This window comes from Chiloscyllium plagiosum, unplaced genomic scaffold, assembly GCF_037043375.1.
Source record: "Chiloscyllium plagiosum isolate Xiang-an unplaced genomic scaffold, Cpla_swu_hap1 HiC_scaffold_29, whole genome shotgun sequence".
NCBI lineage: Eukaryota > Metazoa > Chordata > Chondrichthyes > Orectolobiformes > Hemiscylliidae > Chiloscyllium > Chiloscyllium plagiosum.
Genome location: NW_028270167.1, coordinates 14,104,558 through 14,120,314, shown reverse-complemented (window position 1 = coordinate 14,120,314; position 15,757 = coordinate 14,104,558). Strand labels below are relative to the sequence as shown.

Here is a 15,757-nt window from a genome sequence, read left to right as displayed (position 1 = left end):
TGTAGCAAGGGAATAGGTGAAATATGTGTGTGCTCCATTGAGCCTTTCATGTGTGTCTGGAGTCACATGTTGGCCAGACCAAGTGAAAAATGACAGATTTTCTTACCTAAAGGACCCTAGTAAACCAGGTGGGTTTTTTATGACAATGAACAATGGTTTCATGGTCACTATTAAACTGGCTTTTCATTTCAGACTTAATCATTTAATACTATATTGGATTCAAGCATGTGTTTCTTCAACATAATCTTGATTTGTAACTTGCCAGGCCATTTCAGGCTGAACCATGTTGCAAATTACAAGCAAGATCTGGAGTTTTCAGCAAGCCTAACCAAGAAAGGGTGGCGAATGGGATTCACTATAAGTAAGATAGTCTCTATACGTGTAAACATGGGACTAACTTCCAATTTCTATGGTGTTAATTAAGTTGATGTACCACTAGTTGCCCTGGTGCAGTTTTAATCCATGGTCTCGCAGCACAGTCTTGTGTCTATCAGTAACTAGTCCAATAATGCCATGTCTTTGGCACCATCTCTCCAATCATTTGAGTCAAAGATCAGCCATGATCTTTATTGAATGGTGGAGCATGTTCAAGGCTCTTTATTGCCTCCGTCTCTTGCACCTGGTCAAGTTCTTAAGAGTTACAGTGCTCTCTCCCAGCATGTTAGTCTTTTTTTTGTTTCAGCTAACTGGTACACCTGAGATTGGGAATTTACTATGTTATGTGAGGATTTACAGTTTTGAGCCCCAACTTTCCAGAACCCTTGATGGAGTGACATCTTAGACTTTCTTTATTGTAGGCTTTTAGCCAAAAATCACACTGCTGAATATATTGGCATTCTCTCCTGATTAAGCGGTGCAAACTAACAGCTGGAGCTCCTTACAATTAACATGAGGCGGTATAATGTCTCCTTCCAGACTCTTCATTAATCAGTAAAGTTCAAACTGCTGCATTTTTAGTAATAAGCAAAGAACTGCTCCACTAGCTGCAGCTTGCTACTTGCTGATAGGAGTCAGCCTTACGTTCCAACAGTACCATCGGAGAGCCATGTGGGAGTGAGAAACATTCCACAAGTTAAGCAATTAATTTTCAGCAGTGAATCCCAAATTAGCCAGTTACCTCACTTCTAAAAGACCCTGGTAATCAACACAATAACATGATTTACAGAAGCCTTAATATGACGTGGCGTGAACTGTCTTAAAATGTTTCTCAAGCAATTCAGTTTTTGTGGTTTCCATTTTTATTGTCAACATTTTGTCTGTGGGAGATTGGAATTTAGAAACACAAGATTGGTCACCTTTAATAGTGTACAATAATGTAAAGGGTTGCCTTTAATATTTGCATGGCTTAGTTCTGCCAGTATACAAATGCTCAGATACTAAGAATGTTGCAATGGCTCACTACAAAAAAATAACATGACTGGCTGTTTTTGTATTTAACATTACACTAAGGTTGTGATGCTTAATGCTTAATTACAAGTTTCCCTTATTGCACTGATAGTGAACCCTACGTCAGCTTGAATGTGTCAACCTTGCAGCAATCCTGAAAGGCAAGTCTCAATTGTTTGATTTTGAAAGTATGTTCTGCTAAGTATTAGCTGTGCCTTAGCTGCAATATTTGAATGCACAATATTTATAAATTTCCCTGTCTGTTCTTAAGAAAGTGCAGGTAACGTGGAAGAGGACCCTAGGGAAGAGAAATTGTTCAATGTCACAAGTAGGCTGGTGCTGAAAGTGAGTCGCCTGGATGATGGATTACCTGTTACCTGTCAGGTAGAGCATCCAGCAGTGAAGGACCTTCAGACGATGAAGGATTTGCAAGCACAAAGATACTTGGATGTACAATGTGAGTAAAAGTCACTATGTCTGCTATAAAGCTATAAGCAGCAGTGTTTATGAACAATCATTATTTTCCCTATAGGTATATTGTACGTAAGATTTAGTTAAATTAGAGTTGACTTAGTGGTGTATGGTAATATGTAATTATTGCAATTCTACATCTGTTGTATTTCTAAAAAGTGGCTGTCTCACCCGAACATGCAAATGACTTAATGATAACTACCATCTATTAGCATTTTATATTTTAGATTTATTTCTGTGATATAGTGCTCAGAATAGTTCAGCAGTTCACTGCTGTTAGTCTCATTTACATTAAACATATGAATTAGAGGCAGGAGTGGGCTATTCAGCCCCTCTTGCTTGCTGCTCTGTTAAGGTGACCTCGCCGTAGTCCCAGAGGACCATCGGGCTGCTCTCCTATTAGACAGAGACGAATGAGGTTTTTTTTTCTAACCTTAGGGTCACCACTCCTCAGGTGAAGGGAGAGATTGATGGTAACCTCAGCCAGTGTGGGAATTGAACCCATGCTGTTGGTGTCACTCTGCATCAAAAACCAGGCAAACACCCAACTGAGTTATTGACTCCCACTTCTAGAATCGTGGCTGATCCGATTGAAGCCTAAAATCTCTGTTCTTACCTTCTTCTAGAAATTGAAACTTTGCGTGACTTTATCCTACAATCTGTTTGAGGCATTGGTGCTTCTGACAATTGTGAAACAGTTTCCCAGTTTGATTTGTCCCTTAATGATGTGTGTACTAGGTACAATCAAACTCCTGTTTCACCTCTTTAGTGATGAGCCACGGTTCTCATTTCACAGTGGACTGCCTGAGAGAAAAGGGATAGTGTAAGTAAAATTGAAAACTCTTTAGATTAGATTAGTTTAGATTCCCTACAGTGTGGAAACAGGCCCTTCAGCCCAACCAGTCCAGACCGACCCTCCGAAGAGTAACCCACCCAGACCCATTTCCCTCTGACTAATGCACCTAACACTATGGGCAATTTAGCATGGCCAATTCATCTGACCTGCACATCTTTGGACTGTGGGAGGAAACCGGAGCACCCGGAGGAAACTCACATGGACACAGGGAAAAGGCGCAAACTCCACACAGACAGTTGCCAGAGGCTGGAATCTAACCTGGGACCATGATGCTGTGAGGCAGCAGTGCTAACCACTGAGCCACCGTGCCGCCCTTGTTGAGTTCTGTTCTTCTCCTCCACCCCCTGAATCCAAAGGTTCTAAAGTTTATTGCAAAAATAATGTCGATGTCGTATCAAAAGGAATCTGCCACCTTGTTTTCAGGAGCTTGGGCTGCAGACCTCTTATCATGAAATTGGACAGACTGAAATTGTTTTCCTTGAAGCAGAGGAGACTGAAGAGGGACAGGATAAAATTGAGGGGTACAAACAGGGTAAGCAGGAGGAAATCTTTCCCCATGATGGTACGATCAGTGACCGGGAGCAGAGATTTAATGTAGAGGGCAGAAGGTTTTGAGGAGATGTGAGGAAAAGCTACTTCACCCAAATGATGGTGGGAATCTGTCTGTGAGGATAGATGCAGAAACCCTCATAACATTTGAGAAGCATTTAAATATACGCTTGCGATGTCGAGGCTATAGGCCAAGTGTTGGACAATGGGTTTAGATTAGTGAGGTGACTGTGTGTTTTTGACTGGCTCGGACTCGATGGATCAAGCCTTTTTCTGTACGTCTCTATGACTCTATCTTTTTTGCTCAGTTAAACTGTTGTTAAACAAGGGCATTCTACTTACTCCCCACATGCAAGCACCTGTGATTTTACTGTTAAATATTTATTTAGTTGTCGCATCCAAGTATTTACAGTGCACAAGGTGACCAATTGGTTAATTGGGTCTCTGCTAGCACACTGGAGCAAATCAGTCAGCCTTGGTTCCCTGACCCCTTTTATCTGTTGGCCGTGCAAATTCATTGGCCTCCAAGTGCTCATCCAGTTTCCATTTGGATTCAATTCACTCTTTAAATAGTCAAATGGAGATCTCGAGACATGTATGGGAAACAAGATGTACACGTTGTCCTGTATTACTCTCCATTGGCTTTCATGGAGAATAAACTCCAGTAACAAAGTCCAGTGTTGTATCCTGCCCAATGGGTTTTCCAGTGTCTGCAGTAGATTAAAGTTGCCTCAGTTATCTGATATCTCAAATAATCAGTTTCACTTCACTCCAGAATAGTCATGAAACGGTTGAATGGTCTGACACCTAAAACCTGATCAGTTTCTTAGAACACATTTGATTTTTAGTCAAGGGATTGTACAAGTGGGACTTTGGACTGGAGCATCCAAGCGCCTTCTGGGTAAATATACCCTTGGCAGACTAGAACCTGTTCAGTTGATTTTATGGTGCATTAGCTGTTTTTAGTTGTCGCTTTTCCCAGTCGGGTGCTCATTTGCAAGCTCATTAACAAAGCTTTGTATAAATACTTCAGGAGCGAATGAAAAGCATAGACTTTCAATTGTTCTCTGGTCTCATTAAATAACTGAGTATAGTACGAAGAGTTTTACTGTGAGACTGTTGTAAGATGAAGTGTAAACAGTTGCTTTGACTGTTCATGCAATAGTTGTGCAATAGTTCTTAAAACAAAACCAGCATTCTCGTTGTGTGGTCTATCTTCTCAGTAAAAAAAATGTGTGATGTGTAATTAATTTTAACACTTTAATGTCTCTTTGTAGTAATTAATAAAATATTTCTATAATTATCCCAGTGTAGCTACTTTCTGCTGGTTAGAATATGTATTGGCTTTCCTGAAAGTTCAGTTCTCTCTTATTTTGGAAAGATAATTGCAGGTTACTTGCAGGCACATTGACAAGTAGGTTTCCTAGTGATTAAACACACAAAGTAGTAGACTGGGGAAGTTTTTATTTGCCAGTTTATGCTGATTATAATTGCAGAAGCTTTATTTTTATTCATTCATAGTATGTGGGTCTCTCTGATTAGACCAGCCCATCCCTGTACAAATGTTTAGTTCACTAGGCCCCTTCAGGAGGCAGTTAAGAGTGTGCTGTGCATTTGAGGTTGCATTAAAGGACTACTACCCCTTCCATTGACCAAAGCAGATTAGTGAACCAGATGGGTATGCTACGTTTGTCATTGCAGATTTCCAGATGTGGGGACTATATAATTAAACTCAACATTTTTTTTTCCACCCCTTGCTCAAAAAGTAGGACAAACAAATTACTTTTCTATAATTGCATAATTTTCTGGATTATGGTCCAGCAATCAATAATTCGGACAAGAAAATCCTACAATCCAGAGGTTTTCATAAAATTTTGTAATCCCAAGTCATTAGTGCTTGGTTTTCTCCTACTTTTTCAATATTAATTGTTTCATGTACAATGCTGCTTTTGCCTGCTCTTCATAAGGTACCTGATTGAAAAGATCTTGCTCCCATTGTTCACAAGTGAGAACCGTAAAATGATAAACAAAGGTCACTGAGGTACTGAATCTTTGTACATGGATTTAACCCAAATCCCTGATCTATACACTGGTGCTCTCAGAAATCAACACAGATGCATGTATTGTATTTTCATTGCCACCAAAACTTTTACAGCACCTTTCATGAACTCTAGTGTGAATCGAAGTAGGAGCAGTGGCAGGTTTTAAAACTTTCTGGGTGCAATAATAAAATGTTGTGAGCAATGAGGAGTGAAGCAAATCAATGAGCACAAGTATAGAATGAATACAAGAAGCAAAAAGGGAAAGGTTTGAAAAACTGCTAAACATGAGCATTTGGAAAATGCTACCACAAGGGTATTTGAAAAGGCTGAGGAGACCTCTTCTTGAGAGAAAGAGAACTAATGTGTTGGAGGCTTTTACAGCTGAGAAAGGATGGATGTAGAGAAGATGAGATGAATCTAAAACCAAGGCTCATAATTTGAGGATTGTCATTGATAAATCTAATTAGAATTTCATGAGAAATTCTGGGGCAGCACAGTGGCTCAGTGGTTAGCAGTGCTGTCTCACAGCACCGGGGACCCAGGTTCGATTCCAGCCTCAGGCGACTGCCTGTGTGGAGTTTGCACGTTCTCCCCGTGTCTGCGTGGGTCTCCTCTGGGTGTTCCGGTTTCCTTCCACAATCAAAAGATGTGCAGGTCAGGTGAATTGGTCATGCTAAATTGCCTGTAGTGTTGAGGGGTGTGTAGGTTAGGTGCATTAGTTAGGGGTAAATGTAGAGTAATGGGTTTGGTTGGGATACTCTTCGGAGGTTTGGTGTAGACTTGTTAGGCCGAAGGGCCTGTTTCCACATTGTAGGGATTCTATGATTGAGAGAACACTCTTTGCTTCAACTAACAACCGGATGGAATTCACAACAAATAGCTTATGCGAAATGGTTCTATCTACTCCCAAACAATCTGGTGTTTCTAGAAAATGTTTTCCCTTCTCCCTCATGATCCCACATTCTCTACCCTTCATGTACCGACTTTTACATTGGCCACTAAGTATTTTCTCCAAACTCACTTTTTCTCCCCCACATTATCACCAATGCAAGATTTCGCAAGAACTTTTTACAATGGCAAGCAGAACTGTTCACCTCCAATCTCTGTACACGCATACTTTCTAGCAGGGGTCCATTAACAATCCAAAATAGGAAACTTATGCACCACCTTAGCTTTCCTGCCACTTCCCAGTTCTGTGATGTTGAAGCCAACTTTCTGAACGTGGAATCTTCCTCAAAATTGCCAAATAATTTGCCAACCAATGTCATCGAAAGCCTATCAGCGATTTTATTTTTCAGCTCAGTCTCTGAACTAATAGGTTGGATTATTTCAAAGTGCTGCATCATCCTTTTCCAAAATCCATGAGCATTCCCCGAGGGTTGGTTCAGCTATTGTCCGCAGTTAATCAAATAGGCAGCAAGGAAGCCATCTGTATCAGCACAGCCCAGAGCGCATTGACAATCCAGCACTTATCTAAGATGTGCTTGTCCACACCTGTCTTGTCCTTAGCAGACACGTTAAGATAGTTGGAAAACTAATCCTGGAAATAAATCATGAGAAGCAGTACTGCAAATTGTAGCCCTTGTTGAATGCTGCAGGACATAATCAATGCTAAACATGTGATGATTTTAAAATGCGGCAGATTTGTTGCCAAAGGAAACAGATGCTGTATTTTTGTGCTTAAGTATGCTTTATATATCACATGTTTTACTGACATCAGAAAATCTTGCTGTGTTACAGAGACTTGTAAACCATCACTCTATCTGGTTGCATGCTGGGTGACAGATTGCAAGTGTATGTGGGGTTTGCAGCACATTAAATACTTACTTGAGATTTCAGAAATCGCAAATGGTTCTCAAACATGGGATTTGCAAACCATTTCTCTGGAGGCTCGCTCACCTGCTTGCTGTTTTTCTCACCTCAGCCGTCTGAGCGATATGCTGATGTTTACTGTAAGGACAGCGATTGTGGGCTTTTGCATTTGTCACCCCAATGTAGCAGGAACGTAAAGACTTCTACAGTCACCCCCCCTCCCCCCCCAGTTCAAGAAAGGAGTGATACAGAAGGCAGGAAACCGTAGGCTAATTTGCCTAATGTGTCATAGGCAACTAGAGCCCATAATTAAGGAAGATATAGCACATATTTAGAAATACATAACACAAGTAAACAGAGTCAACATGGTTTTCTGAAAGGTAAGCAGGTCAGGCAGCATCTAGGGAACAGGAGAATCGACGTTTCGGGCATTAGCCCTTCTTCAGGAATGAGGAAAGTTTGTCCAGCAGGCTAAGATAAAAGGTAGGGAGGAGGGACTTGGGCGAGGGGCGTCGGAAATGTGATAGGTGGAAAAAGATCAAGGTGAGGGTGATAGGACAGATTGGGGTGGGGGCGGAGAGGTCGGGAAGAAGATTGCAGGTTAGGGAGGCGGTGCTGAATTTGATGGATTTGACTGAGATAGGCTGGGGGGAGGGGAAATGAGGAAACTGGTGAAATCCGAGTTCATCCCTTGTGGTTGGAGGGTTCCTAGGCGGAAGATGAGGCGTTCTTCCTCCAACCGTCGTTTCGCTGTGGTCTGACGATGGAGGAGTCCAAAGACCTGCATATCCTTGGTGGAGTGGGAGGGGGAATTGAAATGTTGAGCTACAGGGTGGTTGGGTTGGTTGGTCCGGGTGTCCCAGAGGTGTTCTCTGAAACGCTCCGCAAGTAGGCGGCCTGTCTCCCCAATATAGAGGAGGCCACATCGGGTACAGAGGATGCAATAGATGATATGTGTGGAGGAACAGGTGAATCTGTGGCGGATATGGAAGTTTCCTTTGGGGCCTTGGAGGGAGGTGAGAGGGGAGGTGTGGGCGCAAGTCTTGCACCTCCTGCGGTTGCAGGGGAAGGTGCCGGGAGTGGAGGTTGGGTTGGTGGGGGGTGTGGATCTGACGAGGGAGTCACGGAGGGAGTGGTCTTTACGGAATGCTGATAGGGGAGGGGAGGGAAATATATCCTTGGTGGTGGGGTCCGTTTGGAGGTGGCGGAAATGACGGCGGATGATGCGCTGTACATGGAGGTTAGTGGGGTGGTAGGTGAGGACCAGTGGGGTTCTGTCCTGGTGGCGGATGGAGGGGCGGGGTTCAAGGGCGGAGGAGCGGGAAGTGGAAGAGATGCGGTGGAGGGCATCGTCGATCACGTCGGGGGGGAAATTGCGGTCCATGAAGAAGGAGGCCATCAGGGACAACCAACCAACCAACCCAACCACCCTGTAGCTCAACATTTCAATTCCCCCTCCCACTCCACCAAGGATATGCAGGTCTTTGGACTCCTCCATCGTCAGACCACAGCGAAACGACGGTTGGAGGAAGAACGCCTCATCTTCCGCCTAGGAACCCTCCAACCACAAGGGATGAACTCGGATTTCACCAGTTTCCTCATTTCCCCTCCCCCCAGCCTGTCTCAGTCAAATCCATCAAATTCAGCACCGCCTCCCTAACCTGCAATCTTATTCCCGACCTCTCCGCCCCCACCCCAATCTGTCCTATCACCCTCACCTTGATCTTTTTCCACCTATCACATTTCCGACGCCCCTCCCCCAAGTCCCTCCTCCCTATCTTTTATCTTAGCCTGCTGGACAAACTTTCCTCATTCCTGAAGAAGGGCTAATGCCCGAAACGTCGATTCTCCTGTTCCCTAGATGCTGCCTGACCTGCTGCGCTTCTCCAGCAACACATTTCCATCTTTGATCTCCAGCATCTGCAGACCTCATTTTCTCTTTCTGAAAGGTAACCATGTTTGACAAACTCAGCAGAGTTCTGAGGATGTAACCGAAGACTTCATAAAGGAGAACTGCTAGATGTGGTATATGTTGATATCCAGAAGCCATTTGATAAGATGCCGCATAAGATTACTGCAAATTAGAAGCTCACAATGTTAAGGGTAATGTATTAAGATTAATGGAGGATAGTTAATACACAAAAGACAGAGTCAAGATCAAGTTGTCCTCAGGTTGGAAAGACACAACTTGTGGACTGCCAAAAGGATCAGTCCAGGGGCCACACTTTTTGACATTCCACAATTTATGAATTTGACAATGGGGCACAGTGCAATGTATCTTAATTTGCTGGCAATACAAAAATAGGTGAGAGGGTAAGTTGTGATCGGGAGATACAGAACCTGCAAGGAAATATACATAGATTAAGTTAATAGGCAAATGGTGTCCAATATAGAAAAGTGTGACGTCATGCACTTTGGTAGGAAGAAATCAAAAGGCAAATTTTTATTTAGATGCAGAAACACTCCAAATTTAGTGCGGTTCAGAGGGATCTGGTGTTCTTGCGCATGAAACACTGGACATTAGCATGTAGGTGCAACAAGTAATGAAGAAAACAAAAGGAATTTTGGCTTTTAATGCAAGGATTTAGGAGTTGAGTCATAGAGATATACAGCATGGAGTCAGACCCTTCAGACTAACTCGTCCATGCTGACCAGATATCCGAAAATTAATTAGTCCCATGTACCAGCATTTGGTCCATATCCCTCAACCCTTCCTGTTTATGTATCCATCCAGATGTTTTTAAATGCTGTAATTGTACCAGTCTGCACAACTTCCTCTGGCAGCTCATTCCATATGTGCACCATAGGTCCGTTTTAAGGTGAGAGAGGCAAGTTTTAAACCTATGTCCTCTAGAATTGGGGAGTCCAAAACTACAGTAAAAGGTGTTAGCTACTCGCCTTCCAAAGCTCCAAGGAAAAAGTCCCAGCCTATTGAGCCTCTCCCTGAAGCTCAAATCCTCCAAACAATGCAACAACCTTGTAAATCGTATCTGAATCCTTTCCAGTTTAAAAATTGGGAAATCTTGTTATAACTGTGTTGATGTGACTACACCTTGAGGTCTCCTACAGTTCTTGTCCAAGCAGTGAAGGCTGTTCAGAGATTTGTTAGGTTGATTCCTGGGATGGAGTTGACTTATCAAGAGCAGCTGAACAGTTAGAAGAAGGATCTTATTGGAACATATCCAACTTTGAAGAAGCTTCACAGGGCAGATGTTGAAAAGATGTTTCCATTATTGGGGACATCTCAGTCAAGGGAACAGAAGTTACAGCATAAGGGAGCACTCATTTAAAACTGAGTTGCAAAGGAATTTCTTTTCTCCTCAGGAGTTCTGGAGTTTTCTACCCCAGAGGCTAGATCACTGCAAGTATTTAAAGAGGGGGTACAAAGATTTTTGAAATATTGATGGGTTTACATAACGAGCAGTTGAGGACTGGAGAATTCAGCTATGATCTTATAGAATCACGGGATTGGCTTGAGGGTCTGAATCGCCTCCTACTACTCTTATGACCCCACACTGCAGGGGCCTGGAGTCACATGTAAGCTGGATCAGAGGAGTAGGTCAGATTTCCATTCCGAGGGACATGAGTGAATTTGGTGGCTTTCTGCGGTATTTGTGATCACCATGATGGAGGCAAGCTTTTAATTCCAGATTCACAATTTGCATTGAAACTCCACCAGCTGTTGAGGTAGGATTTGAACCCATCTCCCCAGAGTATTTCACCATCAATTTCCTGAAATGATAACTGAGCATATGCCTTAAATAGAATTGATGAAAGTCAGATGGCTGTGAGTTGTTTTTTTTTAAACACAAAGTTGCGGAAGAATTGATCAGACTGAGGCTTTGCAGCAAAAATGTGACTGATTTCCATTCTAACCCGATAAGAACTGAAGTGGGCGCTTCAGATATTTTAAATAGTCTCCATTGCTTCAAATGTCTTTTTGTTTTAAAAGAAATAAACACAGGGTACCAACGTTCAGTTCCCTGCCAATGGTACATTGTACCTGTCATGAAGAATTTAGTTTTTTACTTTTTAACCGATTTGGTAATAAGTGGGAATATTGCTCACGGGTAATCTCTAAGGAACTTTTTTTTGTTGTTCTTTCGTGGGATGTGAGATCGCTGGTGATGCTATCAATTTGTTCATCCCTAGCTTCCCTTGAATAGGGATGTATTGCAAGGCCGTTTGAGTCATAGAATCGCACAGCACAGAAACAGACCCTTAGGTCCAACCAGTCCATGGTGAACATAATCCCAAACTAAACTAGTCCCACATGCCTGCTTTTGGCCCATCTCCCTTCAATGTAACTAATGTCGTTTACATGTTGTAATTGTACTCACATTTACCACTTGCTCACGAAGTTCATGCCACACATGAACCATCCTGTGTTTTAAAAAATAAATTGCAAACACCCCCATGTCTTTTTTTAAATCTATCTCTCCTCTCACCTTAAAAATGTGCCTCTTAGTCTTGACATCAACTGAGGGTCTGGAGTCATGTGTAGGCAGACTCGATTATTAAACCTATTTATTGATTTATTAAATTTAATTTCCTGATGGGATTTGAACCTACGTCCCCAGAGTATTAGACCAGGCCTTTACTTTATTGGTCCAGTGACATTACTACTATGTATTCACCTGCACCTCCACACACACTTACTGCATCCGCTGCACCCAATGTGGCCTCCTCTACATTGGGGAGACAGGCTGCCTACTTGTGGAACGTTTCAGAGAACACCTCTGGGACACCCACACCAACCAACCCAACCGCCCTGTGGCTGAACACTTTAACTCCCCCTCCCACTCCGCCAAGGACATTCAGGTCCTTGGCCGCCTCCATCGCCAGACCATGGCAACACGACGCCTGGAGGAAGAGCGCCTCATCTTCCGTCTAGGAACCCCCCAACCACAAGGGATGAATGCAGATTTCTCCAGCTTTCTCATTTCCCCTCCCCCCACCTTTTCTCAGTCCCAACCCTCAGACTCAGCACTGCCTTCTTGACCTGCAATCATCTTCCCAATCTCTCCGCCCCCACCCCCTCTCCGGCCTATCACTCTCACCTTAACGTCCTTCCACCTATCATATTCTCAACACACCTCCCCCAAGTCCCTCCTCCCTACTTTTTATCTTAGTCTGCTTGGCACACCCTCCTCATTTCTGAAGAAGGGCTTATGCCCGAAACGTCGATTCTCCTGTTCCTTTGATGCTGCCTGACCTGCTGTGCTTTTCCAGCAACACATTTTTAAGCTCTGATCTCCAGCATCTGCAGTCCTCACTTTCTCCTACATTGCTACTATGCCACAGTCTTCCCCTAGTCTACTCTCTGCAGTGTGCTGTGCCATGTGCAAATGATCATGTTGCAGTGCAATATTGAAAATAATGTTTTCCCTGTATTTCTCGGCTGTTTTTCTCTTTCTCTCTCTCTCCCATTGTCCTTTTTGGAAAGTGCTAGTGTGTGTGTGAGAGAAGTCCCCTGTGTTTGGATCTGAATCATCTGTGTGGGTTACAAAGATGATATTGCACTCTTCAAATTCCACACTTGCTTCCAAGGCCAGCTTTGTCTCCGGTTACCTCTCCATCAGAGGGTGATGGGGGTTAGCTGCTCATTTAATAATCTTGCTAAGCCATGGTCAGCATTGCAATCCATGTTATTGATCATTTAGTAAGTGCCCAGGCAGCTCCTAAGAACAAAGTCATCGCCCTCGCACCAGTAATCTGGACAGAGTACTGGGATACTCAAGAATGGAATGAGCACAACTTTATAGAGATAAGGATTTGCATGAAACCAATTTGATTTTTTTTATGCTTTTATAAATTGACCTTCCAAATTGTACCTTCTATAATAGAGGTGGGGTGGGACTGGGTGAGTCACAATTGTGCAGATTCACATTAGCTCGGGGCCTGTCCTTGACCAGTGGGATTCCCCATCCTCCTTCATCCCAGCTAATGATCTGCATTTGGCTACTGTATTAGGACAAGACACTGGAAGTGATTTGCACAAATTGACAACAACTGTTTAGTGAGAAAACACAATGACCATTCTGAACCAGTAATATTCCGCAAAAGCAATTATCAGTTGGTAAATTTGAGTGCTGCTTTTTTGTTTACTGCATTAAGGGAGGACAGTTGGATAATGAGATGAACTTCCCCACCCTACTCAAATTTGATCATGTGGAATCCTTGATCTCTACCCAAATGGGCAGATAGCAGCTTGTTTAGATTTTGTTTCAAGAACAATGCCTGCAACAGTATGGTTTTCTTTCTGCGCTGGACTGCCAATGTAGATGATGTCAGACTCAGCTGAAATATCTTGACTTACCCGGGCGCAAGATTTCTGCAAAAATGAACAAAGTTGAAGTTTAAAACTAACAGGAGTAATTTGCAATTGCCAGAATGTCAGCATTGGTGATTAATCCAACTTTTTTTTTTTAAGTTGTTAGAAGAAGGTGAAAGCATACTTTATCATAATTTTCCTTAATGCAATAACTTCCAAGTCCTGCAGATAACTTTCTGAATTTTTTTTCATGTGTGTGCATTATTGCTTAACTTCTCAAAACCTGTTAACTCTTCGCTGAGTGAGTGTATGATTGCTATGGAATGTTTATTTGGATTAATAGCACTGCTCGTTCAAGTTCAAGCACAGTCATAGTGAAACCCAATGTCATGTATGAGTCAAGCTTGACACATTCTGATTACTGGAATGCAGTGGAAAGATGTTCTCATGTAAGGCATCTGCCCAGAGCATCAAAAATGTTACTCATTCTCCCTCTCCCTTGTCCAGGCCACCACCTGCTGGCCTTTCTAGGGGATCAATGCAGACAAATGGTCCCATGTCCAACTCTTAATCAAGATATCAGCATACTGCAGATGGGGGGAGGACAGTGAGAGAGGTCCCATCCCCATGAGCATGTCAACTGATTACAACATTGTGCAGCAACCATTTGTGGTGGTCCCTGACACAAATTGGTGCAACAACATACTGACTGTTTACAAAATTACAAGGAAACAGGCTATGCCAGCCTTGGCAAGACAATATCCGTCCAAAGGTAAATAGTGACCTTTGTAGACAAGCTTATTGTTTCTCTTGAGGAGAAAGTGAGGTCTGCAGATGCTGGAGATCAGAGCTGAAAATGTGTTGCTGGAAAAGCACAGCAGGTCAGGCAGCATCCAGGGAACAGGAGAATCGACGTTTCGGGCATAAGCCCTGAAGAAGGGCTTATGCCCGAAACATCGATTCTCCTGTTCCCCGGATGCTGCCTGACCTGCTGCGCTTTTCCAGCAACACATTTTCAGCTCAGTTATTGTTTCTCTTGGCTGCTTGGTGTGCTACAATAACCAACTTACCAACTTGTGGTTGGAGTAGAGTGCTGTCAGCATCTTGTTTCCTTGACTAGGTCTAGGGCCTGATTTGGTTCACCATGGTAGAAGAAAACAGTGAGAGAGTCTGAAACAAAATGTATTTTACTGTACAGTGGCAATCGGACAAGAGATTTCAATATCGTTTCTGTTAGAAGACCTGTGGATATCTGTCTTCCTCTTACAAGAACCTTAGATGGTGTCTTTTCGTTGTTGCATCAAACACCACACAATTTGTCAGTGTCCAAGCATTAACCCTTTCAGAACCTGTCTGACTGGCTCAATCTATTCTAGACGGCTCTGTAGCTTTTCTGCCACTTGGTCCTTGACATATTGATTGTAAAAGTGGCAAGAACCTGAACGTGATCATGAGCTGTGACTTGTAGCCCCACCGTCCCTATGTAAGCGTGTGTGTCTGCAGTCATTTTCAACTTTCTGCAGTGGTACGGAATCTATATTTCAAAGTGCACTGGACAAATTTTTTCACACTTGGGAGCCTAGAAGTTCTGCAGCAAATGAGCCAGGAGTTTCTGTTGCAAAATCAGTGACAGTGCAAATCCAATTAATGAATGAGTTCCAGGGATGTAACTGCTGCCAGTGACAGATGGCTGTGCTCAGAAACACTTTTTTTGTTTTGTCCTCCTCTGTCTTCACCTCCCTGCTCACTGAATGTAGTTGTTCCTATTCAGACTTGGTTTTCGTCACCTAACTTTGCCTGTTCTGTATTTCTTCCTGCAATTGGCAACTTATCATCTATCAAGTTGCTGGAGATTTACTTTGTGTGTGTGTGTGTGTGTGTGTGTGTGTGTGTGTGTGTGTGTGTGTGTGTGTGTGTGTGTGTGTGTGTGTGTGTGTGTGTGTGTGTGTGTGTGTGTGTGTGTGTGTACACACCGTGCCTTCCTTCAAAATCCAACTTAAGGAAGGCTGACTGCTTGTTTATTTCTTAAATTTGATGCTGAGGATTTCTTATTTCGAGCAAATGTTGCTCAGAGACCTGATTTCATGATTAATTAATTGAATATTCAGCCAGGATGTAATCCAACTTCAGTGGGTAATAAAGTAATTTTGAAGTGAACTACTTTTTGTTCCCAGGTTGACAATGTGAAAGAAACTGAGAGTATCTGCTTTATAAAGGATGTGAAATTTAGTTTCTTCATAAAGTTGGGAAGATCACTACATTCTCCTCAGTGCACCAGAATAAAGTGGCAGGTTACTAGCGAAGAGGAACTGAGCAAAGAAGCAGTGGCATTTATTAATTTTATTGATGGAAGATTATTGGTAGAGC

At 42.9% G+C, this 15,757-nt stretch overlaps 1 protein-coding gene across 5 annotated transcripts in view; it reads left to right on the top strand.

Annotated features, from left to right (window-relative positions):
- cadm1a (cell adhesion molecule 1a) overlaps window positions 1-15,757 on the top strand; it is a 402,038-nt gene that overhangs the window by 320,978 nt on the left and 65,303 nt on the right. For all 5 annotated transcript variants that reach the window (XM_043676688.2, XM_043676690.2, XM_043676687.2 and 2 more), the window contains one exon: window positions 1,658-1,843. In XM_043676688.2, coding sequence (XP_043532623.1) covers window positions 1,658-1,843 — 186 coding nt within the window. The remainder of the gene's footprint in view (window positions 1-1,657; window positions 1,844-15,757) is intronic.